This window comes from Crotalus tigris, unplaced genomic scaffold, assembly GCF_016545835.1.
Source record: "Crotalus tigris isolate CLP2741 ecotype Arizona unplaced genomic scaffold, ASM1654583v1 scf7180000019021.11574027:1482141, whole genome shotgun sequence".
Taxonomy (NCBI): domain Eukaryota; kingdom Metazoa; phylum Chordata; class Lepidosauria; order Squamata; family Viperidae; genus Crotalus; species Crotalus tigris.
The window spans coordinates 810,694-835,820 of NW_024097333.1; the positions used below are offsets into that span (position 1 = coordinate 810,694).

The window sequence follows — 25,127 nt, forward strand, 5'->3', positions numbered from 1 at the left end:
GAGCGGCGCGTCTCCATGGAGACAGGCGGAGTTTCCGGTTACGTCAGCCCCGCGACGGAAGTGCCTCCCCCACGGCAGCCCGGGCGCTTTTCCATGGCGGCGGCTCAGCCCGAAGGCGGCGCGGAGCCTCCGGGCGAGAAGCGGCGGCCGCACGGGATGCTGAAGCTCTACTACGGGCTGCCGGACCCGGCGGGCGAGGCTTTGGCCGACCCGGCCAGGGGCGACCTGGGCGGCCCCACCGACATCAACGGGCCCCACTTCGACCCGGAAATCTACCTTACCAAGGTGGGAGGGGGGCGGGGCTTGGGACACGCCCCTCTGCCGAAGGGGCTTCTGAGCGCGTGCAGAAGGCCCGCGCTGCTCGAGGACGGCCCTTTCGCGTTGCTTTTCGCCTTCCCCATCCTCTAGGAGGACTACAGCCCCCATCGTCCCCTTTGGCCACCCTAGGGCTGGAAGGGACCCTGGAGGTCATCTAGTCCAGCCCTCTGCCCAAAGACAAGACTCCTTATTCCATCCCGGTTGTCCAGTTTCTTCTTGGCCCTGGAGGGTTATGGAAGCTACACGCCATCCATCCCGGTGGGCCCTGGGTAGAAAAGAGCTGGGGCCAGTTGCAGGGGAGACAGATTGGCAGCTTAATCTAGGCTGGGGGAGGAGAGGGGAGGATTCAGCCTATTCTCCAAAGCAGCAGAAGGCAGGACAAGAAACAGCGGATGGAAATTAATCAAGGGGAGAAGCAACCTGGAGTTAAGGAGAAACTCCCTGACAGCGAGGACAATTAACCAGTGGAACAGCTTGCCACCAGAAGTTGTGGCTGCTCCATCACTGGAGGCTTTTAAGAAGAGAATGGACAGCCGTTTGTCCTGGATGGTATAAGGCAGGGCTCTTCAAACTTGGCCCTTTTGTGACTTGTGGACTTCAACTCCCAGAATTCCTCAGGCAGGCACGCTGGCTGAGGAATTCTGGGAGTTGAAGTCCACAAGTCATAAAAGGGCCAAGTTAGAAGACCCCTAGTATGTGGTCTCCTGCTTGAGGACTCGATTAGACTAGAAGACCTTCTGTTATTTTGTGTTTTAAATTCTGGACTTTGGAGTTAAATGGGAGGGGTGTGTGTCATAAAATCAGACCTGTATTAGATCGGTGGTTAGAGTGCAACATTGCAGGCTAACACTGCTCACTCAGTTCGATCCTGACCGGCTCAAGGTTGACTCGGTCTTCTATTCTTCCGAGGCCGTAAAATGAGGACCCAGATTGTTGGGGGCAAGAGGCTGACTCTGTAAACTGCTTAGAGTGGGCTGTAGAGCACTGTGAAGCGGGATATAAGTCTAAGCGCTATTGCTGTTCTATTCCTATTCTTATTCCTATTCTACTGTTCTATTGCCATGGTGGTGCAGTATTTAGAATGCAGCTTTGCAGGCTTGCTCAATGCCAGCAGTTCAATCCTGACCGGCTCCAAGTTGACTCAGCCTTCCATCCTTCTGTGGTGGGCAAAATGAGGACCCAGATTGTTGTGGGCAAGATGCTGACTCTATAAACCGGCTAGAGAGACTGTAAAACCACTGTGAAGTGGTATATAAGTCTAAGTGCTGTTGCTAAAAAAAAAAAAACTGTCTCAAAGTCTTGGTCTTCCTCAATGAGTATTCCCTCTCCGTAGATGTTGATTTGGTCTCAGCTTTTTTCTGCCAATCTTACAATCTTGCAATAAAGACAAAAGAACCAGCGAAGCTGTTTTCTGCCACCAGAAAACATATTATTTTTTTCTCTTATCAGCTGCGGAAAGAATGCCCTTTGGCTCAGCTGATGGACTGTGAGACAGACATGGTGAAGCAGATCCGAGCCCTGGATAGTGACATGCAGACCTTGGTCTATGAGAATTACAACAAGTTCATTTCAGCCACAGGTAATGTGGGGAAGGGGATACCTTGCCCTGTGGAATGTATAAAGACTTGAAAATTGATGCTTTTCACATAAAGCATCATAAGTGGTTTAGGACTGTGTTGCCTGAAAAACTGTCTTTAGATGTACAGGTCAGTCCTCGACTGGGGGATGAATTTTTATGATTATGCAGTATGATTCTCTGGGAATGTTCAGCATTGCAAAGGAAGCCTGTCAAGCCCCCTCCCCTGAGAAGTCCACGGGAGTTGGGTGAGATTGCAGGCCTTTGTAGTGGCTCCCATGCTTCTGGAGCAGTGGTTCTCCACCTGTGGGTCGGGACCCCATTTGGGGTCAAACGACCATTTCACGGGGGTCGCCAAACAACGCAGTCCGCCATTTTTTTCCCCTTTTCCTTAGCTGTGCTACTCCCTTTTATTCTATTGGCTTTTGAAAGCCAATAGAACAGACTCTCTTGAATAGAATCTCATTCTATTGGCTTTCAAAAGCCAGTAGGAATTGTCCAGGCTGCCTCTGCCCTGCTGAGCCTGCCAAAAGTCCCATTCTGCAAACGGTGCTGCACCGGTTGAGTAGTCCTCGACTTACGACCGGTTGAGTACTCCTCGACTTATGACCGGTTGGGGGGTCGCGGCATTAAAAAGGTTGAGAACCACTGCTCTGGAGGTAGAGGAGAAAAAACCCTGCCGAAATACTTTTTTTCTGTCATGCTTTTGACCCTAATTGCGAGCATTTCATCTGAGTATATTTCATCTTTTGCGGTAATCATAGAGTTGTATTTCTCATTGTGTTCTCTTTCATTGTTTAGTTTATTGTTCTGTTATTTTCTGTTCTGTTCACGCTCTTGTCATTTCTTCTTTTTATTGTTGTAAGCCACCTAGAATAAACCCATGCAAGACAAAAACATATGAAGAACAGTTGCAGGAATTGGGTTTGGCCAGTCTAGAGAAAAGAAGGGACTGGGGGGGGGACATGATAGCAGCATTCCAGTATTTGAGGGGCTGCCACAAAGAGGAGGGGGTTAGCCTATTTTCCAAAGCACCTGAAGGCAGGAGAAGAAGCGACGAATGGAAACTCATCAAGGAGAGAAGCAAACTGGAATTAAGGAGAAACTTCCTAAAAGTGAGGACAATTAATCAGTGGAACTTGCTTGTCTTCAGACGTTGTGGGTGCTCCAACACTGGAAGCCTTTAAGAACAGACTGGACAGCCACTTGCCTGAAATGGTATAGGGTCTCCTGTTTGGACAGGGGGTTGGACTAGATGACCTCCAAGGTCCCTTCCCACTCTGTTATTCGGTTACTCCTTTCCTTTCCCCCCGCTAGACACAATCCGCAAGATGAAGAACGACTTCAAGAAGATGGAAGATGAGATGGATTGCCTGGCTGCCAACATGGCCGTGATCACCGAGTTTAGCGCCAGCATCAGTGGGACCCTGCAGGATCAACACGAGCAGATCACCAAGCTGTCTGGTGGGTGTGTCTTAACAACCATCTTGCTTAGCAACGGAAATTTTGGCTGTAAGTGGTCATAAGCCGAGGACTGCCTGTACGCAACCGGCACATTTGGCAGAAATTCACTGGCAGATGTAGCAACGCCGCTTACCACTTTGAGAGGAATGTGTTAGTTCCCAAACGGAGAAGAGCATAACCCGTGTCTCTTGATCTCCCAACCCCAGGAGTCCATGCGCTGCTGCGCAAGCTACAATTCCTGTTTGAGCTTCCGGCCCGCCTCACCAAGTGCGTGGAGCTGGCGGCCTACGGGCAAGCGGTCCGGTACTACAGCAAAGCCCGCTGCATCCTCCACCAGTACCAACAGATGCCCTCCTTCCGGGGCATCCAGGACGACTGCCAGAAGATCATGGCTGACCTCGCTCAGAAGCTTCGGGAGAAATTCCGGTAGGCATCCAGAGGAGGCAGTGAGACTAGGGCAGGGCTTTTCAACCAGTGGTACGGGTACCACCTGTGCTACATTGGCACCTGGCAGGTGGTACGCGACCATCCTAGAAAAATGGTAGTGGGGGAAGGGAATGAGCTGAACCGGGGGCAGCACCGCACAAGCCTGAGCGAGAGACGGCTGGAGCTGCAGGGCTGTCAGGGCTCAGCAGAAGCACCAGGATCAGTGCCGCTTTCCAGCTGATTGGCACTTTGGGGCTGTCAGGGCTCAGTGGAAGCACCAGGATCAGTGCCAGGCTCCAGCTGCAGCTCAGCACTGATCCTGATGCTTCTGCTGAACCCAGAAGAAGTGCCGATTAGCGGGAATGTTGCAGCCTCTCCAGGGTCTTGTGATTTACATTCAGATGCTTGGCAACTGATTCATATTTATGACGGTCACAGTGTCCCAGGGTCATGTGACGTGAACAAAACCTGCTGCAACCACCCAGCAGACGGGGGGGAATAAAAACCAAACACCCCCTCACCCCCGCTGCCAATCCTCAACAAAAATGCTCACAACAATGAAAACCTCGGACAGGAGGAAGAGCGCCGCCAGGTGGGCGGGCAGGTGTGTCTTGCTCGACTGTGGCTTGTGGGCACTTTTTTGAGTGCCATTGTAACTTCAGTCACTAAGCGAACTGTTGTACGTCGAGGACTACCTGTACTTTATCACTTTTGTCCTTTTTTTTTTGGTCATCAAGTTTTTGACACCTTGCTAGGCGACTGGTGGTATTCGGATGTTGCCATATCCTAAAAGTGGTTCAATGGATGAAAAGGTTGAAAAGCCCTGGACTAGGGGAGCCGGTTGGCCCGGAAGGTCACTGAATTCGCAGAGGGCTAAAACAGCCCAGCCACAAGCTTTTGCAACTTGGGTGGCCTTCTGACCAGCAAAGTCGGACTCACTTAACAACCGGGTTACTAATTTAACCACTGCAGTGATTCCCTTAACAACTATGGCGAGAAAAGTCATGAAATGGGGCAAAACTCGCTTAACAAGCATCTCACTGAGCAACATAAATGTTGGACTCAATTGTGGTCATAAGCCGAGGACTACCAGTATAAAAGGGCCGGTGAGATAAATAAATGTTAAATAAAATGTACTTCGAAAGTACATTTCTTAATTAAATCGCCTGAAAGAAATCAATTTGGGGAAGTGATGCTACAACCAATTGTGGTTGTATGTTGAGGACAACCTGTAAATTGCAGGGTGTTCACTTATGACCGCAACAGAGTCCAAAATTTATGTTGCTAGGTGAGATTTGTTAAGTGAATCTTGCCCCATTTTATGACCTTGCTTGCCACTGTTGTTAAGTGAATCACTACAGTTGTTAAGTTAGTAGCACGGCTATTAAGTGAATCCAGCTTCCTCATTGACTTTGTTTGTCAGAAGGTCACAAAAGGGGATCACGTGATCCCGGGACACTGTGACCCGTCATAAGTACTAGTCAGTTGCCAAGCGTCTGGGTTTTGATCATATGACCACAACGATGCTGCAATGGTTGGAAAAGTGAAAAACAGTTATAAGTCATTTTCTCCGGTGGTGTTGTAACTTCGGTCACGAAACAGACTGTTGTAAGTCGAGGACTCCTTCTAGTTGAGCCTTCTGATGAGTCCCCCTGTTTTGTTTTTCTCCAGGGATGGAGGCTCAGGTGCCAAGGACTTAGCTGAATGTGTGGAACTGCTGCTGCAGCTGGGTGAGCCGGCGGAAGAGCTGTGCGACGAATTCCTCTCCCACGCCCACTGCCGGCTGGAGGCTGAGCTGCGGAACCTGGAGGCCGAACTGGGCGACGGGCTGCATTTCGGGGCGGGCGGCCCAGCCACCGACATCCTTGAATTCACGGACCGCGGGTGCAACAGCTTCGTCAGCAACCTCTGCCTGGTGATTGCCTCCTACCAGGAGCTGTTCATCAACCGGGAGGGCGCCCAGGGCATCGCCCACATGGCTCACGACAAGCTGGTGGCCTTTGTCGACGGCCTGATGGCGCGCTACTTCGCCCTGGTGGAGAGGCGCATTCAGCTGGAAAAGGGGGTGGGCGACAACTCGCTGCTGGTGCGGGCGCTGGACCGCTTCCACCGGCGCCTGCAAGCCCTGGCCAGGCTTTTGCCAGCCTCGCAGGCAGCAGCCGTAGGGACGGAGATCGTGGTGCGGGCAGCCAAGGAGCGCATCCGACAGTACCTGCAGGCCTTGGAGAGCTTCTACCTGGACTGCCTGACGGACGTGCGCCAGTCCTTGGCTGCCCCTCGCCTGGTGGGGAAGGAGAATCCCAGCCTGGCAGAGCTGCTGGGCACCATCTCGTCTTCCATCCTCAACCAGATCAAGTCTGTCCTCACCTACGTCCACCTCTTCACAGCCAAGGACATCAACTTCTCAAACAAGCCTTACTTCAAGGTAAAAGAAGGATTATGACAATGAGAAAGCCCTCTCTCTCATCCTTAACAACTTTGAAGACATGTGGACTTCAACTCCCAGAATCCCCGTCACCAGGGCTGATTCTAGCCCAGGGCTCTCCAAACCTGGCAACCTTAAGGCTTGTGGACTTCAACTTCTAGAATTCCTCAGCCAGCATGGCAGTTGGTCCACGTATCTTCAAGCTTGGGAAAGGTTGAGTAGATGTTGCCCTATAAAGCAGGGCTTTTCAACCTTTTCGCCCAATTGTACCACTTTCAGGATATGGCAACATCCGAGGACCACCCGTCGCCTAGCAAGGGGACAAAAACTTGATGACCAAAAAAAAAAAGGAAAAAAGTGATAAAGTACAGTTAGTCCTCGAATTACAACAGTTCACTTAGTGACTGTTCAAAGTTACAATGGCACTGAAAAAAATGCCCCCCAAGCCACAGCTGAGCAAGACACCTGCCTGCCCACCCGGCAGCGCTCTTCCTCCTGTCCGAGGTTTTCATTGTTGTGAGCATTTCTGTGGAGGATTGGCAGCTGGGGTGAAGTGGGGGGATGTTTGGTTTTTATTCCCCCCCCCCCCGTCTGCTGGGTGGTTGCAGCAGGTTTTGGTCACTTCACATGACCCTGGGACACTGTGACCGTCATAAATATGAATCAGTTGCCAAGCATCTGAATGTAAATCACAAGACCCTGGAGAGGCTGCAACATTCCAGCTGATTGGTCACATGTGAAGTGACCAAAACCTGCTGCAACCACCCAGCAGACGGGGGGGGGGGAATAAAAACCAAACACCCCCCCACCCCCACTTCCAATCCTCAACAGAAATGCTCACAACAATGAAAACCTCGGACAGGAGGAAGAGCGCCACCAGGCGGGCAGGCAGGTGTCTTGCTTGGCTGTGCCTTGGGGGGCACTTTTTTCAGTGCCATTGTAACTTCGAACAGTCACTAAGCGAACTGTTGTAAGTCGAGGACTACCTGCACTTTATCGCCTTTTTCCTTTTTGGGGGGTGGTCATCAAGTTTTTGACCCCTTGCTAGGCGACGGGTAGTATTCGGATGTTTATTTTATTTTATTTATTTATTTATTTATTTATTTATGAGACTTATATACCGCTTTAAGTGCGAGCACTCTCTAAGCGGTGTACACCAGTAAGCAATGTACATATATATATTTACATTGCCCCCAACAATCTGGGTCCTCATTTGACCTACCCTGGAAGGATGGAAGGCTGAGTCAACCTTGAGCCGGTGAGATTTGAACCGCTGACCTGCTGAACACAGTCAGCTAAAGTGGCCTGCAGTACTGCACTCTTAACTGCTGCGCCACCTCGGCTCATATGTTGCCATATCCTAAAAGCGGTACAATGGGTGAAAAGGTTGAAAAGCCCTGGACTAGCGTGTCCCTTTTATTTTTCTCTAGGGTGAATTCTGCAGCCAGGGTGTCCGGGAAGGCCTCGTGGTCAGCTTTATCAAGTCTCTTTGCCAGATCGCCCGGCAGTTCTGCGAGAGCCCGGGCGACAAAGGCGGGTCCAGCCCCCCGGCTCTTTTGCTGCTCCTCTCCCGACTCTGCTTGGATTACGAAACGGCCACCATCAGCTACATCCTCACCTTGACCGATGAGCAGTTCCTGGTGCAGGTAGGGCCGAAGGCTGGTGGGGGGGGGGGAGACCAAACTCAGAAATTAAAACCTGGCGGGCCTCGTTTTATTTATTTTATTTATTTATTTATGAGACTTATATACCGCTTTAAGTGCAAGCACTCTCTAAGCTGTGTACACCAGTAAGCAATGTATATATATATATTTACGTTGCCCCCAACAAGCTGGGTCCTCATTTTACCTACCCCGGAAGGATGGAAGGCTGAGTCAACCTTGAGCCGGTGAGATTTGAACCGCTGACCTGCTGAACACAGTCAGCTAAAGTGGCCTGCAGTACTGCACTCTAACTGCTGCGCCACCTCGGCTCTTTAAGAGGCGCATAGGGTTGGGTTCTTCCTTGAGTCCCTGCAAGCCTTATCCCCTGCCTTACGACGTCGTCCAAGAATTAGGAGTTTTTCTTATGGCTCACAGTCACTCTTAACTGAGGATGGAGATCCCGCTTTGCTTTCTCCAGAAACATCCTAATCGAGCTGCACCGAGGACGTCCTGGGAAGACTTCAGGATATCAGCAGCCCCTTCCCCGTTGACATGCAGACGGTGACGGGGCAGCTTGGTGTATCGTTTGGAAGAGAGTTCTAATTCATTTCAGCGCTAACATTACATGCTACAGCAAGTCCTCGACTTAGCACTGCAATCGGGACAGGAATTTGGGCCCTAAGTCGGGACAGCCGTAAGTCGAGGCATCCGTACGACCAGACCTGTTTTGACAGCAGTCATTAAGGGAATCACAGCGTCGTAAATCCGAATCCATTCTGCTTGAGTGCCAGAAACTGCAAAAAAAAAAAATCTCGACAGTCACAAAACTACAGGCAGACCTCGTCTTACGACCACAGTCGAGCCCAAAACTTTTGTTGCTAAGTGAAACATTTGTTAAGTGAGTTTTGCCCCATGTTACGATTTTCCGTGCCACGGTTATTAAGTGGATCGCTGCAGTTGTTAAGTTAGTCACACGGTTGTTAAACGAGCATCAGGGAAACTGTTCCAGATTTTCGGAATGAGGGCAGAGATGTCCAAATCTGCTCTCTGGTTGTACCCCATAACCCTGCTGACCAGGAAGACCTATGAGGAAATGAATCAAACATTTTATTACAATGCGCACCTTTTTGTGACCTGCAACTTTACAAAAAGTTTGCCTTTTAATAATATTGTTAGTCAGGAATGTTGCTACCACGATAGACTTAACGTGGCCCTCCTACAACATCTACATTTCTCAGCTTGGGGAACTTCCCACTGTGGACTCCAACTCCCAAAATTCTCAATAGTGCCTCTGCTGGCTGGGGAATTCTGGGAGTTGAGGTCCACCTCTCTTGAAGCATGCTGGCTGGGGGATTCTGGGAGTTGAAGTCCACCCCTCTTAAAACTGCCAAGGCTGAGAAACACTGATTAGACCAGGGGTCTTCAAACTTGACCCTTTTATAACTTGTTGAAGTCCACCCCTCTTGAAGCGTGCTGGCTGGGGAATTCTGGGAGTTGAGGTCCACCTCTCTTGAAGCATGCTGGCTGGGGGATTCTGGGAGTTGAAGTCCACCCCTCTTAAAACTGCCAAGGCTGAGAAACACTGATTAGACCAGGGGTCTTCAAGTTTGGCCCTTTTATGACTTGATTGAATCCACCCCTCTTGAAGCGTGCTGGCTGGGGAATTCTGGGAGTTGAGGTCCACCTCTCTTGAAGCATGCTGGCTGGGGGATTCTGGGAATTGAAGTCCACCCCTCTTAAAACTGCCAAGGCTGAGAAATACTGATTAGACCAGGGGTCTTCAAGTTTGGCCCTTTGATGACTTGTGGATTTCAACTCCCAGCGTGCCTGGCTGAGGAATTCTGGGAGTTGAAGTCCACAAGTCATCAAAGCGCCAAATTTGAAGACCCTTGGATTAGACTTTTCATACTTTAACATGACTGCAAAACTTCCAAACTATAAGGAAAATCCTGGGTTATGCTGGTCTATGACCATAGTAAAGATTTAGTTTGCTTTGACTAGGTTTGCCATAAAGCCAAAAATCCATTGAGAGAAGTGTAGAATAAAATAATTGTGCTCCCTGATCACTGCTGATCGGATGCACAAACATCTTCTAATTGAGGGGGGGGATTTCTAACTATTATGCAACCTCCCTTCAGTTTATTTATTTTTTTTAAATAAAGCCACAGCAAGCTGATGACAGGAGAAGGAATACATGTCGTACACAACGCCACTTTTGCACAATTTGTCCTAGGAGTTTCCTTGTTGCGATAACGCTGAATGTTGCTTGCGCCACTGCACGATTGCCTCCTGCAATAGCAAAAGATGCCACTTCCTCTTCTTTAGCCGTGGGGGGAATCCCAGGGAAAAGCCCAGAGTGGGTGCAGCTTCTGAGCAGAGCCCCTTCTGAGCACGCTCTCTTCAGAATCCAGATTGGGCAGACAAAAAAAGTAGAACACAGGCAGTCCTCGACTTACAACGATTTACTTAGTGACCGTTCAAGCTTACAAACGGCACTGGAAAAAAGCGACTTAGGACCGGTTTTCACACTTAACGATCTTTGCAGCATCCCTACGGTCACGTGATCAGAATTCAGACGCTTGGCAACTGACTCGTACTTATGACCGTTGCTGAGGACGTGATCCCCTTTTGCCATCTTCTGCAAGGCAAAGTCAATGGGGACGCCAGATTCACTTAACAACAGAAATTTGAGGCTGAATTGTCATAAGTTGAAGACCACCTGCAATTCAAGACATTAGCCGAAAGTCTTACATTAACGTAGGCATGGATGTCTGTCTCAGATTAAACATCCTAATTACAAAACTAGGCATGTAGCAGCATGAACGTCTCTAACCAGTGTTCCTCAACGTGGCAACTTTTAGACCTGTGGACTTCAGCATAGGCTGGCTGGGGAATTCTGGGACTTGAAGGCCACAGGCCTGAAAGTTGCCACGTTGAGGAACGCTGCCTTTTATGAACAGACTTGGATAAATCCTGAATGTTTAAGAAGAGTGTTTTAATTTCCCCCATCACAGTTGCCATTGCCCCCTCTTATGTAGAAATCTGACTTTTGGGCAAAAAAAAAAATCTCTATTACGGCTACAACTCTTCCTCCTGGATTGTATTACTTCAACAGATAACAATTCAGAGCGAAATAGAGCATCTGCTCCTCTGTCAAGGCCTCTCCAGAAAACACCAGCTTGGCACAGGAGCTGCGAACGGGAAGCCGTTCAAATCTTTCCTCCAGCGAAAATGGATTGCGCTCCTGGAAGCAACAGGAATAGGACCACCTTCCTTAAAATGGCAATAAGGATAGATAATAATAATAGTAAAGTTGGAAGGGACCTTGGAGGTCATCGAGTCCAACCCCCTGCTCAGGCAGGAAACCCTATACCATTTTGGACAAATGGCTGTCCAGTCTCTTAAAAATTTCCAGTGTTGGAGCGTTCACTGCTTCTGGAGGCAGGTAGTTCCACTGGTTAATTGTTCTAACTGTCAGGAAGTTTCTCCTTAGTTCTAGGTTGCTTTTCTCCTTGCTTAGTTTCCATCCGTTCCTTCTTCTCCTGCCTTCAGCTGCTTTGGAAAATAGCTTGACTCCCTCTTCTTTGGGGCAGCCCCTGAGATATTGGAACACGGCTATCATGTCCCCCCTCGTCCTTCTCTTCATTAAACTAGACATACCCAATTCCAGCAACTGTTCCTTATATGTTTTAGCCTCCAGTCCCCTAATCATCTTTGTTGCTCTTCTCTGTATTCTTTCTAGCGTCTCAACATCTTTTTTACATCGTGGTGACCAAAACTGGATGCAGTATTCCAACTGTGGCCTTACCAAGGCATTGTAGAGTGGTCTTAATACTTCACGTGATCTTGATTCTACCCCTCTGTTAATGCAGCCTTTTGTATTAATCTCTTGCTCTGTCAGTTTTGGTGAGGGTGTCCTTGATGTTTCCAGCTCTCTATTAACACTGAAGCAACTGCTGCCTTCCTGATGCGTTGGACTTCAGGCTCCATTCTCCCCTGCCAGGATGATGGGAGGAGAGGTCCAGAAGATCTCCAGGAAAGGGGATGCTGTTTAAAATTCCAGGGGTGAGCGAGGCTTCAGTTTGTCTTCCTACCTCCCGGGCTATCACTTCTCACTGGGTCTTGTCCCTCCCCCAGGACCACTCCCCCGTGACGCCGGTCACCGTGCTGTGTGCCGAGGCCAGGGAGGCTGCCCAGAAGCTGCTGAACCATTACGTGAAGGTTCAGGGGCTGATCATCTCTCAGATGCTGCGCAAGAGCGTGGAGACGCGCGACTGGATCTCCACCATCGAACCGCGCAACGTCCGTGCCGTCATGAAGAGGGTGGTGGAAGACGCCACCTCGATTGACGTGCAGGTGAGTGCAAGGAAGGCCCAGCCAAGCCCCGGATTTTCCTGGGAAGAAGTTGAAGAAACTGCTTCGGGCAGAGAGTTGTCTATAACTGTTTGTTGCTCTAGGGAAGCGTGTTGTAAGGGCCCAACCCACTTTGCATCTTAAGAAGACAGAAGTCTTGGAATATCTCTTCCAACAGGCATCTTTATTAAGAGAAGATGGTTGCAGGCATTCTAGACAGGACTTGGGGGCCAACCCCTCCCATTCAAGGTTTTAAGTGTTCCCAAGCAGCCCCCCCCCCACCGTCCTTCCAGCGACAATCCCAAACGTTACATTTCCACCCCCTTTTTCCTCACGGCCGGCGGAAGGGAGACTTCAGAGAGGAGTAGATGAAAGGCGATGGCCATATTGTTACGGTCAGTCCTCTTGGTGAGATCCACATTCAGTCCCTTTGAAGTTTTAATGAAGGAAGTGAGGGCCATAAAGCCCCTTTGCTCACCCCCCTTCCCCTTCGTAGTATGACAGAATCCAGAGAGGGCAGAAATGGGGTTTTTCCATAGTCGATAACTAGAAATGAAATATAATTGGATTCTGACACATGTCTTGGAAAAATCTCAGGCCGGGAATCTTCTTTGGCTAGCTGACTAAGCGGGATGGATGAGACAGAAGCTGAAGATGGCAGATATGACAGCTTGGGGCAGCCTCCAGTCAGGAGTGGGCTACCCCGGCCCGGCCTTACTAGCAACTCGCATTTCCCTATCGTGGTCTCTTCTCGCAGGTGGGCCTGCTCTACGAGGAAGGGGTGCGGAAAGCTCAGAGCAGCGATTCCAGCAAACGAACCTTTTCCATATCCAGACAGCAGAGCCGCTACGCACCCAGCTACACTCCCAGGTGAGCCAAAGGGAGAGGCCGCCTAGCAAGTGGGGTGCAGAAGTTACGTCCTCGGTGTAAAACACCTGCAGACGCTCTCGCAAGGAGAGTGACTTTGACCACCACGGAGGCTAAGGGGAGAAGAGCAGAATGCAGGTAGTCCTCAACCTGGGACCAAAAGTTCTGTTGTTAAGTGAGACATTTGTTTAGGGAATTTTGCCCCATTTTACGACCTTTCTTGCCTAAGTTATTACGTGTCCTGAGGTCACGTTGATCTCCTTTTGCGAGCTTCTGACAAGCAGAGTCAGTGGGGGAAGCCAGATTCACTTCACACCGACTTACTAATCAACTTCAGTGATTCGCTTAACAAACGTGGCAAGAAAAGTTGTGAAATGGGGCAAAACGCACTTAACGTATTCGCACATAATGTCTGGGCTCAGTTGTGGCAGTACATCAAGTATTCCCAAGGGCCTTCTTGGTTCCAGTATAGGCAATTATTAGAAAGATGGAGTATAGATCAAAAAGTGGGTTTTGTTATGGAAGATGTGAATTTGATGAAACAAATTAAAGGTCAAAGTAGAACTCATATAAAAAGAGTTTATAATGCTTTAGTGGAATTGGATTCAGAAACAGAATTAGTTAAAGGTTGTATGGTTAAGTGGGCTCAGAATTTTGAAGAGCCGATTTTATTAGATACATGGGAGATAATTTGGGTGAGGAATGTTAAATTTACTCAAGCTCAAAATGTACGAGAAAATTTTTACAAAATGTTTTATAGGTGGCACCTTGATCCACAAAAGTTGTCTCGTATGTATCCGAATGTACAGCCCAAATGTTGGAGATGTGGTTGTCTGGACGCAACGTCTTATCATATTTGGTGGTCATGTAGAAACGTAAAGGCTTTTTGGATCAAGATTTGGTGGAACATTCAGAAGATTTTTAATAGAAGGATAAAATTTACACCACAATTATTTTTGTTAGGTATTATTGTAGACTGTGATGGTAAAGAGATTACCTTAATGTTAAATTTTATTACGGCGGCAAGGTTGCTGATTGGGCAATATTGGAAGAAGGATTCCTTGCCTACTATAGAAAAATGGTTTCTTAAAGTTTCTTATTTATCAGAAATGGCAAAAAATTCAGCTTATCTGAAAGACCATTCACAAGAGAGATATATCTCGGTGTGGAAAAGATGGGTAAATTTTGTACAGAATAAATATGGGATTAGGAAGTATTATTTAGCTTCTGAATAATCTATAGTTTAAAATGGGTATGGTTGGATTTGTAGTTTCTATGTATCGGAGTTAAAGTACTTTAAATTTTTTGGATGTATGTATAGTGGATTGATGTTCATTTAAATTGTATGGGTTTTTTTTTTTGTTTCTTTAACCCTGTATTCAGCTCTGGGAAGGAGGGGGGAGGGTTATGGGGTGGGAGGGGGGGTATTTTATTGTAAAAAGTTTATAAAAATTTTCAATAAAAAAAAAAGTATTCCCAAGGGCCTGAAAAAAGCATGGCTTTTAAAAGAACTCTTTAGGGCAGTGGTTCTCAACCTTTTTAATACCGTGAGCCCCCAACCGGTCGTAAGTCGAGGTCTACTCAACTGGTGCAGCACCGTTGGCAGAATGGGACTTTTGGCGGGCTCAGCAGGGCAGAGACAGCCTGGACAATTCCTATTGGCTTTTGAAAGCCAATAGAATTAGACTCTATTCAAGAGAGACTATTCTATTGGCTTTCAAAAGCCAATAGAATAAAAGGGAGTAGCACAGCTAAGGAAAGGGGGGGAAAAATGGCGGACTGCGTTGTTTGGCGACCCCCGTGAAATGGTCGTTCGACCCCAAATGGGGTCCCGACCCACAGGTTGAGAACCCCTGCTTTTGGGAGTCACCGGAAAAAGATCCTTAGTTACATAGAGAAACAAGTGCATAGACTGAGGTCCTTGCAGACATTTCATGACCCAGCTAGGGAACATCATCAGTGCTAGAAGGGAGCTTGTGGAATGGAGGAGGAGAAGGGGAAGACAGCGGGGTCCTTGGTGCTCTCCGAACTGGGTTGTTTCCTTGCTGCCAATTCATGACCCGACTAGGTAACATCATCAGTGAAGATGGGGGTAGGTCAAATGATTTAAAGTAATCGATTATGTCTTTTCTCCAATTGCGGCCAGTGCCCCCATGGATACCAATTTGCTGAGCAACATCCAGAAGCTTTTCTCGGAGCGGATCGATATCTTCAGCCCTGTGGAGTTTAACAAGGTGAGGGCAATTTGTCTCTTTTCGTCTCTTCACCCAGCAATCAGCCAGAATAGAGCTGGAAGGGACCTGGGAGGTCTTCTAGTCCAGCCCCTTCAGAAGCAGAAACAGTGGGTTGGTTTGAGCACTGGCTTGGATAGCTTTTTGCAGGAAGGAAGTGACAGGCCTCCAAGATATTAAGGTACTTAGAATCGTAGTGTCAGACCTGCCCCAGTCTGATCCCTTAGGAAAGAGAAACCCTCGACTCCCATTTGGTGGACATGAAAGCTGTTGTGGTTCCGGCTAATGAAACACTTCAAAGAACTTCCAGGCACAACGGAGGGATGCTAAGATCTAAATTCTCTTCCTCTGAGCAGCTAAATTATCAGCATGTTCCCTCCCTAAATTAGCCGTCATGCATCACGTTATCCAATTAGTGTGAAGGTCAAAGGTTTCCTTCCTCTTTCTTTCCCGGGCTTTACCCCCACCCCCCTTCTGCTCTGTATTAACCCCATAAATACCAGACAGTTCTGCATATTGTCAAAAGCAAGAATATACAATATTTGCAGCGTTGACAAAAGCTACTAAGAGATGCTGGTTGCAGTAAAGTCGGGCAGAATCTGAAGTTTCCCGCTCATCAGTAGAAAACTATTTCCTTCTGTCCCGTCCCTCCTCCGTGTGAAATACCGCTGGGATGTTTTGGGGAACGCTGAGGGATTTCCACTAGTAACTTCCCACACTCAGAGCAAGACGCCTTGGCACGAACTGATCCCAGGGTGATCTGCTTTTCTTCAGCTGTCATCCCGTTCCTAATTCCCACACAAAAATGCACACAGATTTCTTGCCCATTTGTCGTCCCATCATGCCTCCTCTCCCAATCCTTTGATGTCAGGATGCCAGCATGGCCCCAAGCCGAAGATGGTTTTAGAATAGAATAGAGCTGGAAGGGACCTTGGAGGTCTTCTAGTCCAACCCGGTCCCCAAGGCAGGAGACATAAGGAGTCGTTAAGGCAAGGACTACCTCCAATTAGAAGGATCCCTTCGGAGTTTGCACATGGTGGCTGCCCAGTCCCGGTCTTTTTTTTTTAATCCCGCCTCTTTTAAATCTTCCGCCCTCTTCTTCCGCCCAGGTCTCCGTGCTGACGGGCATCATCAAGATCAGCCTGAAGACCTTCCTGGAGTGCGTCCGCCTGCGCACCTTCGGCCGCTTCGGCCTGCAGCAGATCCAGGTAGACTGCTACTACTTGCAGCTCTACCTGTGGCGCTTCGTTTCGGACGAGAACCTGGTGCACTTTTTGCTGGACGAAATCGTGGGCAGCACGGCTCACCGGTGCCTCGACCCCGTGCCCATGGAGCAGAGCGTGATCGAGGTCATTTGCGAGCGCGGATAGAACGGAGAGAGGAATAACAGTGAGAAAAATCTTAACCGGGATCCTCCGGAACGAGGTTTCTCCAGCTGGGGAACTTTTAAGTGGGAGTTGAAGTCCAGACCACTTAAAGTTCCCAAGCTCTCTATCTTAAAGTTCCCAAATCTATTCAGCAAAGGAGCTTCTGAAAACCTCAAGAGACGACATTTCTCTTTCTACTGTACGTGAAGCGATGTAAGGAAAACCTCAACGATGGGAAAATTCTGATAAATAAAGAGTGATTTAATTCTCGGCTGCCTTCAGAAGACTGGATTGATTATTGCAAGCCAGCTGCTCCCCACGCCATTCATAAAACTGCGATTTGGAATACGGTATATGCCGGCGTATAAGACGACTTCCGGAAGTGCTAAACTCGGCACAAAGACGGGGGTCGTCTTATACGCCGAGTCATCTTATACACCGGAAATACTGGTAGTTTCCGGCGTATAAGACGACGTTCTAGGAATGCGGCTCGGCGATAAAGACGGGGGTCGTCTTATACGCCGGGTCGCCTAATACGCCGGCATATGCGGTAAATAAAGCCCTTGCCCCCTCTCTGATTTTTACAAGGTATCCTCGCCTGCGGTAGCCCATTTCAGCGGGTGCGTAGGTAAAAGATTTGCAAGGTCAATTATTCGGAGGAAGCCCCATCAGTGAACCCCCCCACGATCAATTACAGATAGTCCTCGACTTGCAACAGTTCATTTACAACGTTGCTGAAAAAAGATGACTGACCCAAGCGTGGCGGCATCCTCGCCCACGGTCACGTGGTCAAAATCCAGACACGTATTTGCAATGCCAAGAGAGTCCAAGGGTCGCCTGCTCACCATATGTGATCTCCCCAGCCAGTTTCTGAGAGTCAAAGTCAATGGGGGAAGCTTGATTTCCTTAAACAACCATGTGATTCACTTAAACAGTGGCAAAAAAAAAAATCATAAACTTGTGTGTGGCTCACTTAACAACTGCCTTGCTTAGCAATGGAAGTACCGGCCCCAATTATCATAAGTTGAAGAGTAATTTATGCACATAGCCACAGTTTGAGGGGCTTTTTATGCACCATCAACCTCATTAAGCTCCTTCCTTCCAATGTGGGTTTGCTTTACCAGTCTTATCCGTAAGGTAGTCCTCGAATTCCAACAGTTCATTTAGTGACCGTTCAAAGTTACAACAGCACTGAAAAAAGGGACTTAGGACCATTTTTCACATGACCGTTGCAGCATCCCCAGGATCACGCGATCACAATTCAAAGAGGCTTGGCTACTGACTCACATTTATGACCATTGCAGTGCCCCGAGTTCACGTAGTCCTCTTTTGTGACCTGACAAAAGTCAATGCGGAAATCCGATTCACTTGACAACCCTGTGACTGATTTAACAACTGCAGTGATTCGCTTAACAACTATGGCAAGAAAGTACGTAAAGTGGGGTTCACTTAACCAATGTTTCACTTAGCAACAAAAAAGTTGGTGGTTATAATTCGAGGTATAGGTTCCCCTGCTTGACTAGAAGACCTCCAAGGTCCCTTCCAGCTCTATTCTATTTGACTATCTGTCCTCACCCTATTCCACAAGCTGTGGCCCTCCCAAATGTGCCTCTGGCAACAGCTGGAGGGATGTTGCGGCTGGGCAACACTCTTTGAAAACATCCTGCGGGATCAAAAAGTGTGGTGGAGACCGTCTGTCTCTTTGGAGGCTTCTAACCTGCACATCCATCCTTCATTGTGACACAACCATGATTTACTTAACCACTGTAGTGATTTGCTCAACAACCGCGGCTGACCATAACTGACCAGAGAGTTTGCTTTGTAGGGACACCCGTGTATTTAATGGTCAATCTCACGTGAAGCATGCAATCTTAAGAGGAAACGATAATATCTTGAATAAACGTTGCAGAAACCAACTTCCTCCAGACTGAAGGGTGCATCTCTCTGAAACAAGGGCCTTGTTGCTTAAAATGTCCCGCTTTACCCAATAATGGAAAGTCAACCGGCCTCTGTTTGCCCCTCAACGTGACTCATGGTTTTATTTGAGCTTTTTCTAAAGGTCGGTTGACCTAGGGAGACCTGCCAGAGGAGTACACAGTGTCTGTATGGAGAAACAATCACGAAACGCTGTGTGTGTGTGTGTGTGATGGTGCAGAATTTCTCTGCCACTTCCCTGTTGTGCAACTCTTCACGTTTTGTCCACAGTCACCTCTGACGTGGGGCTGGGAAGGATGGGTGGTTCCAGGGGCATTTATATGGGACAGTGCCAATGCCAACCGCACACGCACCAAAGAGAGACCTACAATTGCCACCCAAAGCAGGAGGATTTGTTTCGTTCCATACGACAGTATGGCTCTGTTCGTCCAGTGGTGGCCCCGGTGGAGGATTCAGAAAGGTGAGTCCCAGAACAGTATGTGTGTGTGTGTGTGTGTGTGTAAAAGTTGAAATTCAGCGTTGCTTTTAAAGTTGGGAGACGCTACATATTATACTAAAATTTGGCTGACCGCTTTGTGGTTGAATAGTGTCAACAATGTACACAATGGCTTATCTGGTAGGACCCCAACCAACTGTATTGGATTCAAGACATTGTGGATGAACAAACTATCAATGAAGGAGAATCTTCGTAGCTCAGGGTTGAAATGAGGGGTCCTTGGTGCTCCCTGAACTGGCTTGTCGTCTTGCAGACGTTTCATGACCCAACCAGTAACATCCTCAGTGCTAAAAGGAGAATTGTGGGGTCCTCGTTGCTCTGTTTCCTTGCAGACATTTCATGACCCAACTAACTAGCGTCATCAGTGCAAGTGTGGAGTGCTGTTTGCTGTCAGTTTATATTCTGGTGTCTTGCCTGTCTGGGGGGGGGGTCTTAGCGATTCTTTGGTTGGGCTGTTTACTAATGTCTCTGTGGCAGTTTCTTGATTGGAGTACTGCTTACTTGATTGTTGGTCTGAAGGTGACCTTGGAGTTAAACAGTGCTGATCTAGGTGTGGATTTCTGGTGAAGTGGCGCTGGAGTGCTGAACAAACTATGACTTAATGTAATGTGTAATGCCAGAGGTCTGTAGATTTTACATGGATTAGAAGAGTGGAAAATTACTAAAAATGTTTTAAGTTGGAGAGAACATGTAGCTCATTGCCTACATGTACACAGTACATTTTACTTGATTACTGTGCCAATTTATACTGCACTGGTGAGACCACACTTGGAATTCAGCATCCAGTTTGGTTCTTCGTGGTATAAAAATGATGTTGGGACTCTTAGAAAGAATGCAGAGAAGAGCAACAAAGAGGATTGGGGAACTGGAGGCTAAAACATATGAAGAACGGTTGCAAAAATTGGGTTTGTCTATAGTGAAAAAAAGGACCAGGAGAGACAGGATAGCAGTGTTCCAATATCTCAGGGGTGCCCCAAAAGAAGAGGGAGTCAAGCTATTCTCCAAAGCACCTGAAGGCAGGACAAGAAGCAACGGATGGAAACTAATCAAGGAGAGAAGCAACCTGGAACTAAGGAGAAACTTCCTGACAGAGCAATTAACCAGTGGGACAGCTTCCCTCCAGAAGTTGTGGGTGTTCCAACACCAGTTTTTTTTTTTTTAAAAAAAGATTCAGCATCCATTTGTCTGAAATAGTATAGAGCAGTGGTTCTCAACCTGTGGGTCGGGACCCCATTTGGGGTCGAATGACCATTTCACGGGGGTCACCAAACAAGGCTGTCCGCCATTTTTTCCCCCTTTTCTTTGGCCACGCCCCTGGCACCCAGTGATGTATAAGTCGTTGGGGGGTCACCACAACATGGGGAACTGTATTACGGGGTCGCGGCATTAGAAAGGTTGAGAACCACTGGTATAGAGTCTCCTTCTAGAGCAGAGAGTTAGATTACAAAACCTCCAGGATCTCTTCCAACATTATTATTCTGTATGTGCACAATAACATTGAACCACAAAGGAACCAAATGGTTTATAAAATAGCAATTTTTACAGCCCTCTCTAAGCGGTTTACAGAGTCAGCATTTTGCCCCCAACAATCTGGTTCCTCCTTTTACCGACCTCAGGAGGATGGAAGGCAGAGTCAACCTGGAGCCGGTCAGGATCGAACTGCCGATAGTCGGCAGTCAGCAGAAATAGCCTGCAGTACTGCATTCTAACCACTGCACCACCACGGCTGAAAACACATTGAATTTAAAAAAAAGAAGCCAGTTTAATGCTAATCAAGTTTAACATTCTATGTGAATGCTAAGTTTTAGCTGACTTGGTTTGTGAAGATAAACTCTCACCAAAAAGGGAGCCAATCTATTTGTCCCAGATCTAAACCTGTGTGCTATTATTAGCATGTTCCACAGGCCATATTTGGTGAAATTAGAAACACGCAGAGGGCGTTCCTTTAATGATGGGAGTTTAAATGTTCACCCCCCTTCAGATTCTAGCATATCCAATTCACAATTCTGCCAAAGTGGCTAAGAAAGGCTGGCTAGCTGATATAGAACATGGCTTTATCCCAAACGATAACTTGTTTAACCATCATTTTGTGAAGTGGCCACCAAAGTCTGGATTTGCACATTACACTATGCTAAACCCAAATCAGCTTGTTTTTCTAAAGCCCTAAGCCAAAATGAAAGAAACTAAACCATCACTTTCCCTTTGCACTGACAAATGTATGATGAGTTTATTCATGTTTATTAATATGCACCACTACGAGCTAGCTCAGGGGTCTTCAAACTTGGCACTTTTAAGACTTGTGGACTTCAACTCCCAGAATTCCTCAGCCCTCATGGCTGATTGAGGAATTCTGGGAGTTGAAGTCCAGAGGTCTCAAAGTTTCTAAGTTTGCAGACTCCTGAGCTAGCTGGTTGGCCCTTCTTCCTCTCTCCCAGTGTAGTAAGAATGCACCCCTCCAATCACTTCCCTGTACCCTTAAAGACACAGGAATCAAGTGCAAAGCAAGAAAATAAACACCAACTCTGTTTTTTCTCTCTCTTTAAGTTGCCTCAGACGTGTCACGTGTCACAATGTTACAATCGGAGACTGAAAGGCTCCGGCAATTGCAAAAAGCTTTAGCATTAAATTAAGCCAGTTTACCTTCAAAGAAAACTTTCTAAAAGCCAGACAGACTCAATTAAAGGGGGTAAAACTAATTACATTTCTTTAAAGGGATTAAACTAGGGGTAGGCAACCTTGGCTCTTTTGTGACTCGTGGACTTCAACTCCCAGAATTCCTGAGCCAGCCATGCTGGCTCAGGAATTCTGGGAGTTGGTCCACGAGTCATAAAAGAGCCAAGGTTGCCTAACCCTGGATTAAACCTTTCCTGTTATCTTTTTTTCCCCTTCCCCACCCAAACCACGTTATTTTATAGCTTCTACTCTCTTCCCCCCTTTTTCTTCAGTTCCCCTCCAGCTCCCAGCTGCTTCTGGAAGCGCCAATTAGCTGGAGCCAAGAAGCTGGAGCCCTGCCAGCTCCTGGGGCTTCTGCAGAGCCCAGACAGTCCTGCAGCTGCAGCTACCTCTCCCCAGGCTTGGCTTGCTTGGGCTCATTCCCTTCCGTGCTACACTTGGCTAGCAGTCACGTGGCAAAGTATCATAAGTGGTACGCATACCAGAGTACCATAAGTGGAACGCATACCAGAGTACCATAAGTGGTACGCATACCACCGGTTGAAAATCCCTGATTTAGATACCCATCTAAACCAAGTTATTTATTTATTGTTAAGTTGAATAAGGTGTCCTGCTTTGGGCAGGGGGTTGGGCTAGATTTATGAGGTCCCTTCCATCCCTAAGAGTCTATGATTCCAACACATAAGACTGGTGTTTCTCAACCGTGGCCACTTTAAAACATGTGGACTTCAACTCCCAGAACTGAAGTCTTAAAACGGCCAAGGTTGAGAAACACTGTATTGGACACTAATCCCATGTTGTTGAGTTGCATGGTCTGCCCACAAGCCTGTGATCAATTGTTAAGGCTCCACCTGACCAGTTGATTCCTAGAAAGAGCAAGTTTATCAGTGGCAATAAGGCTAGGAAGCTAATCAACCTCTTTCCTTTTTTTCTTCATTGCAGTCTCCCTCAGCACAATCCTGATCGTCTCGTTAGCCTTGAGTTCTGCCACCGAGGCGTTTTTCCGATGCTCCACTAGCAAAATCAAGAACCGGATGGTGGCCAACTGCCAAGCCCAAGGCCACAAGGTCATCCCCAACGTGAACGTGTCCACTCAAGTCCTCTTGTTGAATTTTAACCTCCTCTCCACCATCCAGATGTCTTCCTTCCCACGGATGAGTGCCCTGAAGATGCTGTCGTTGGGGAAACAATCGGGAGGCCCTCTCTATGTTGGAGAGAGGGCCTTTGCAAATGTGTCCAACATCACTTCCCTAGATTTGGGGGGCAACGGGAACTTGTCACTGCACCCCAACGCATTCCAGGGTTTGACCCAACTCAAGATATTACTCTTGGATGCTAATGGTTTTGACCACAGAATCCTGGAGAAGGGCTATTTCCAAGAGCTTTTATCGCTGGAAGTTTTGGACCTTACAGGAAACCACCTTGATCGGCTGAGACCAGATCCAACCTTCCAAGGACTGAAAAAATTAAAGGTCCTTCAGCTGAAACTCAACAAAATTGGGGCAATTTGTGGGGATGACCTCCAGTATCTCAGTGGGCGCCATCTGACCTTCCTTGACCTGTCCTCCAATCGATTGTCCAGCGATCCTTCTTGCAGCAACAACCCGTTTCGCAACATCACCCTGGGCACCTTGGACATCTCGTCCAACCCATGGGACGTGGTGCGAGTTGAACAGTTCCTCAAAAGCCTGAATGGCACACCGATCCAGAACCTCAAGGTGCAACATTCAGGAGCAATTGGGAGCGGGTTCGGGTTCAAGAACTTGAAGGACATTTCAGCTACCACATTCTCTGGGCTGCGTCACAGCCGAATCCGGACTTTTGACATGTCTCGTGGGTTTCTCAATGCCCTGAACGCCTCTGTCTTCTCAAGCTTACCAGATCTCAACACCTTGCTCTTGACATCCAATCAGATTAATAAGATTCAAAATGGGGCATTTTTAGGGTTAAATAAGCTCCAGGTCCTTGATTTGTCCGACAATCTTCTCGGAGAGCTATACACAAAAGGACTGGAGGATTTAAAATCTTCTCCCCTGCAGCGTCTCATTCTGAAGTCCAACCACATTGGAATTGTTCAGCATGATGCCCTGATGGGTCTAAAGTCTTTGCAATTTCTTGACCTGCAAGACAATGCTCTTGACCGAGTTCCCAGTGGGAATCTCCCTTCCTTGCTGCGGCTTAATTTGGGGCAAAACAGGATCCAGAACACCTGGGGCATAGAAAAACTTGGTCCAAATCTGGCCCATCTTGATCTCTCTTCCAACCGTCTAACGGACCTGGCAAACGTCTGGAATCATCTCGCCGAGATTCCCTACTTAAAGTTCCTGAATCTCTCCAGCAACCACCTGGCGAGGTGTTCGCGAGTTGAGAAGTCTCCGAGGCCACTAGCACAACTGGACCTTTCGCACAACAATCTGGGAAACATTTGGGCCACTCAGAAATGCACGGACCTCTTCCAGCATTTGGAGAAACTGCTGGTGCTGAATCTCAGCTCCAATCACCTGCGTGACTTGCCTGCAAATCTTTTCCACGGTTTGGCATCTTTAGAAATCCTGGATCTCGGGGCCAACATGTTGCACAAACTTCCAGATCAGATTTTCCCTAGTTTGAAATCCCTGCGTGCTCTCAGCGTCCGTGGAAACCCGTTGATGACGCTCTCGCCTTCCTCGTTTCAACCAGTGAGGCAGTTGCGATTCCTGGATTTGAGGGAATCGTCTCTGGTTTGCCGTTGTGACCTCAAAGGTTTCCAGAACTGGCTACAGAACCAAAACGTGACGGTCAGGGCATCTGAGCTTCTTCTGACTTGCGTTCAGACCAGCTCTGATTTCCAGAGGCAGCCCCTGCCTCAGTTCCTACGCAACAACTGTGTTTCTTAGCCAATGGACATATTTTCCCTGTGTGCACCAGGTTTTGGAGGAAAGGAAGCTTGAACAAAATGTCTACGATGCCCCTGCTTCCTGGGATTACAACTCACAGAATTACCGGCCAGCAAAAAATTAGGGGGCTGGCAGGACTTTTTCCCTTTCCTGGAAATCTAACGGTGACAACAATTTGGCTGGAAAAGAGGAATTGTAATCGCAATAAAAGTAGTCCTCAACTTATGACTTTTGAGCCCCAAATTTTGCTAAGCAAGTCGGTTAAGTGAGTTTTGCCCCATTTTACAACTTTTCTTGCCAGTTAAGTGAATCATAGCAGTTGTTCAGTTAGTAACACGGTTAAGTGAAATCTGGCTCCCCTATTGACTTTTGCTCATCAGAATGTTGCAAAAGGGGATCACATGACACAGGGATACTGAAGCCGTCATAAATACGAGCCAGTTGCCAAGTGTCTGAAGTTTGATCATGTGACCATTG

The 25,127-nt window shown here is 47.9% G+C and overlaps 2 protein-coding genes and 1 long non-coding RNA gene across 4 annotated transcripts in view; 2 read left to right on the forward strand and 1 right to left on the reverse strand.

Annotated features, from left to right (window-relative positions):
• Positions 1 to 16,940, forward strand: VPS51 (VPS51 subunit of GARP complex). Its single transcript, XM_039358439.1, has 10 exons — positions 1 to 285; positions 1,768 to 1,897; positions 3,212 to 3,358; positions 3,565 to 3,784; positions 5,456 to 6,209; positions 7,640 to 7,855; positions 11,990 to 12,208; positions 12,963 to 13,075; positions 15,219 to 15,306; positions 16,413 to 16,940. Exons 1-10 carry the CDS (start codon positions 16 to 18, stop codon positions 16,671 to 16,673), a joined length of 2,418 nt encoding a protein of 805 aa, XP_039214373.1. The 5' UTR covers positions 1 to 15; the 3' UTR covers positions 16,674 to 16,940.
• Positions 8,062 to 25,127, reverse strand: part of LOC120314895 — a 24,405-nt gene continuing 7,339 nt past the window's right edge. The window contains exon 6 of one of the 2 annotated variants that reach the window (XR_005558563.1): positions 8,062 to 8,935. This is a non-coding gene — a long non-coding RNA (uncharacterized LOC120314895). The remainder of the gene's footprint in view (positions 8,936 to 25,127) is intronic. The other variant, XR_005558562.1, reaches the window with a different exon arrangement.
• On the forward strand, positions 17,091 to 24,978 carry LOC120314894 (toll-like receptor 5). Its single transcript, XM_039358440.1, has 2 exons — positions 17,091 to 19,065; positions 22,717 to 24,978. The coding sequence occupies exons 1-2, from the start codon at positions 19,020 to 19,022 to the stop codon at positions 24,648 to 24,650; spliced, it is 1,980 nt and encodes a 659-aa protein (XP_039214374.1). The 5' UTR covers positions 17,091 to 19,019; the 3' UTR covers positions 24,651 to 24,978.

Bases quoted from the DNA above. Each gene is read 5' to 3' on its own strand.
- VPS51 (XM_039358439.1), top strand. From the start codon at position 16: ATGGAGACAGGCGGAGTTTCCGGTTACGTCAGCCCCGCGACGGAAGTG. The intron at 286-1,767 runs GTGGGAGGGGGG...TTCTCTTATCAG, and splicing joins CGGAAATCTACCTTACCAAG to CTGCGGAAAGAATGCCCTTT. The intron at 7,856-11,989 runs GTAGGGCCGAAG...TCCCTCCCCCAG, and splicing joins ATGAGCAGTTCCTGGTGCAG to GACCACTCCCCCGTGACGCC.
- LOC120314894 (XM_039358440.1), top strand. From the start codon at position 19,020: ATGGCTCTGTTCGTCCAGTGGTGGCCCCGGTGGAGGATTCAGAAAG. The intron at 19,066-22,716 runs GTGAGTCCCAGA...TCTTCATTGCAG, and splicing joins CCGGTGGAGGATTCAGAAAG to TCTCCCTCAGCACAATCCTG.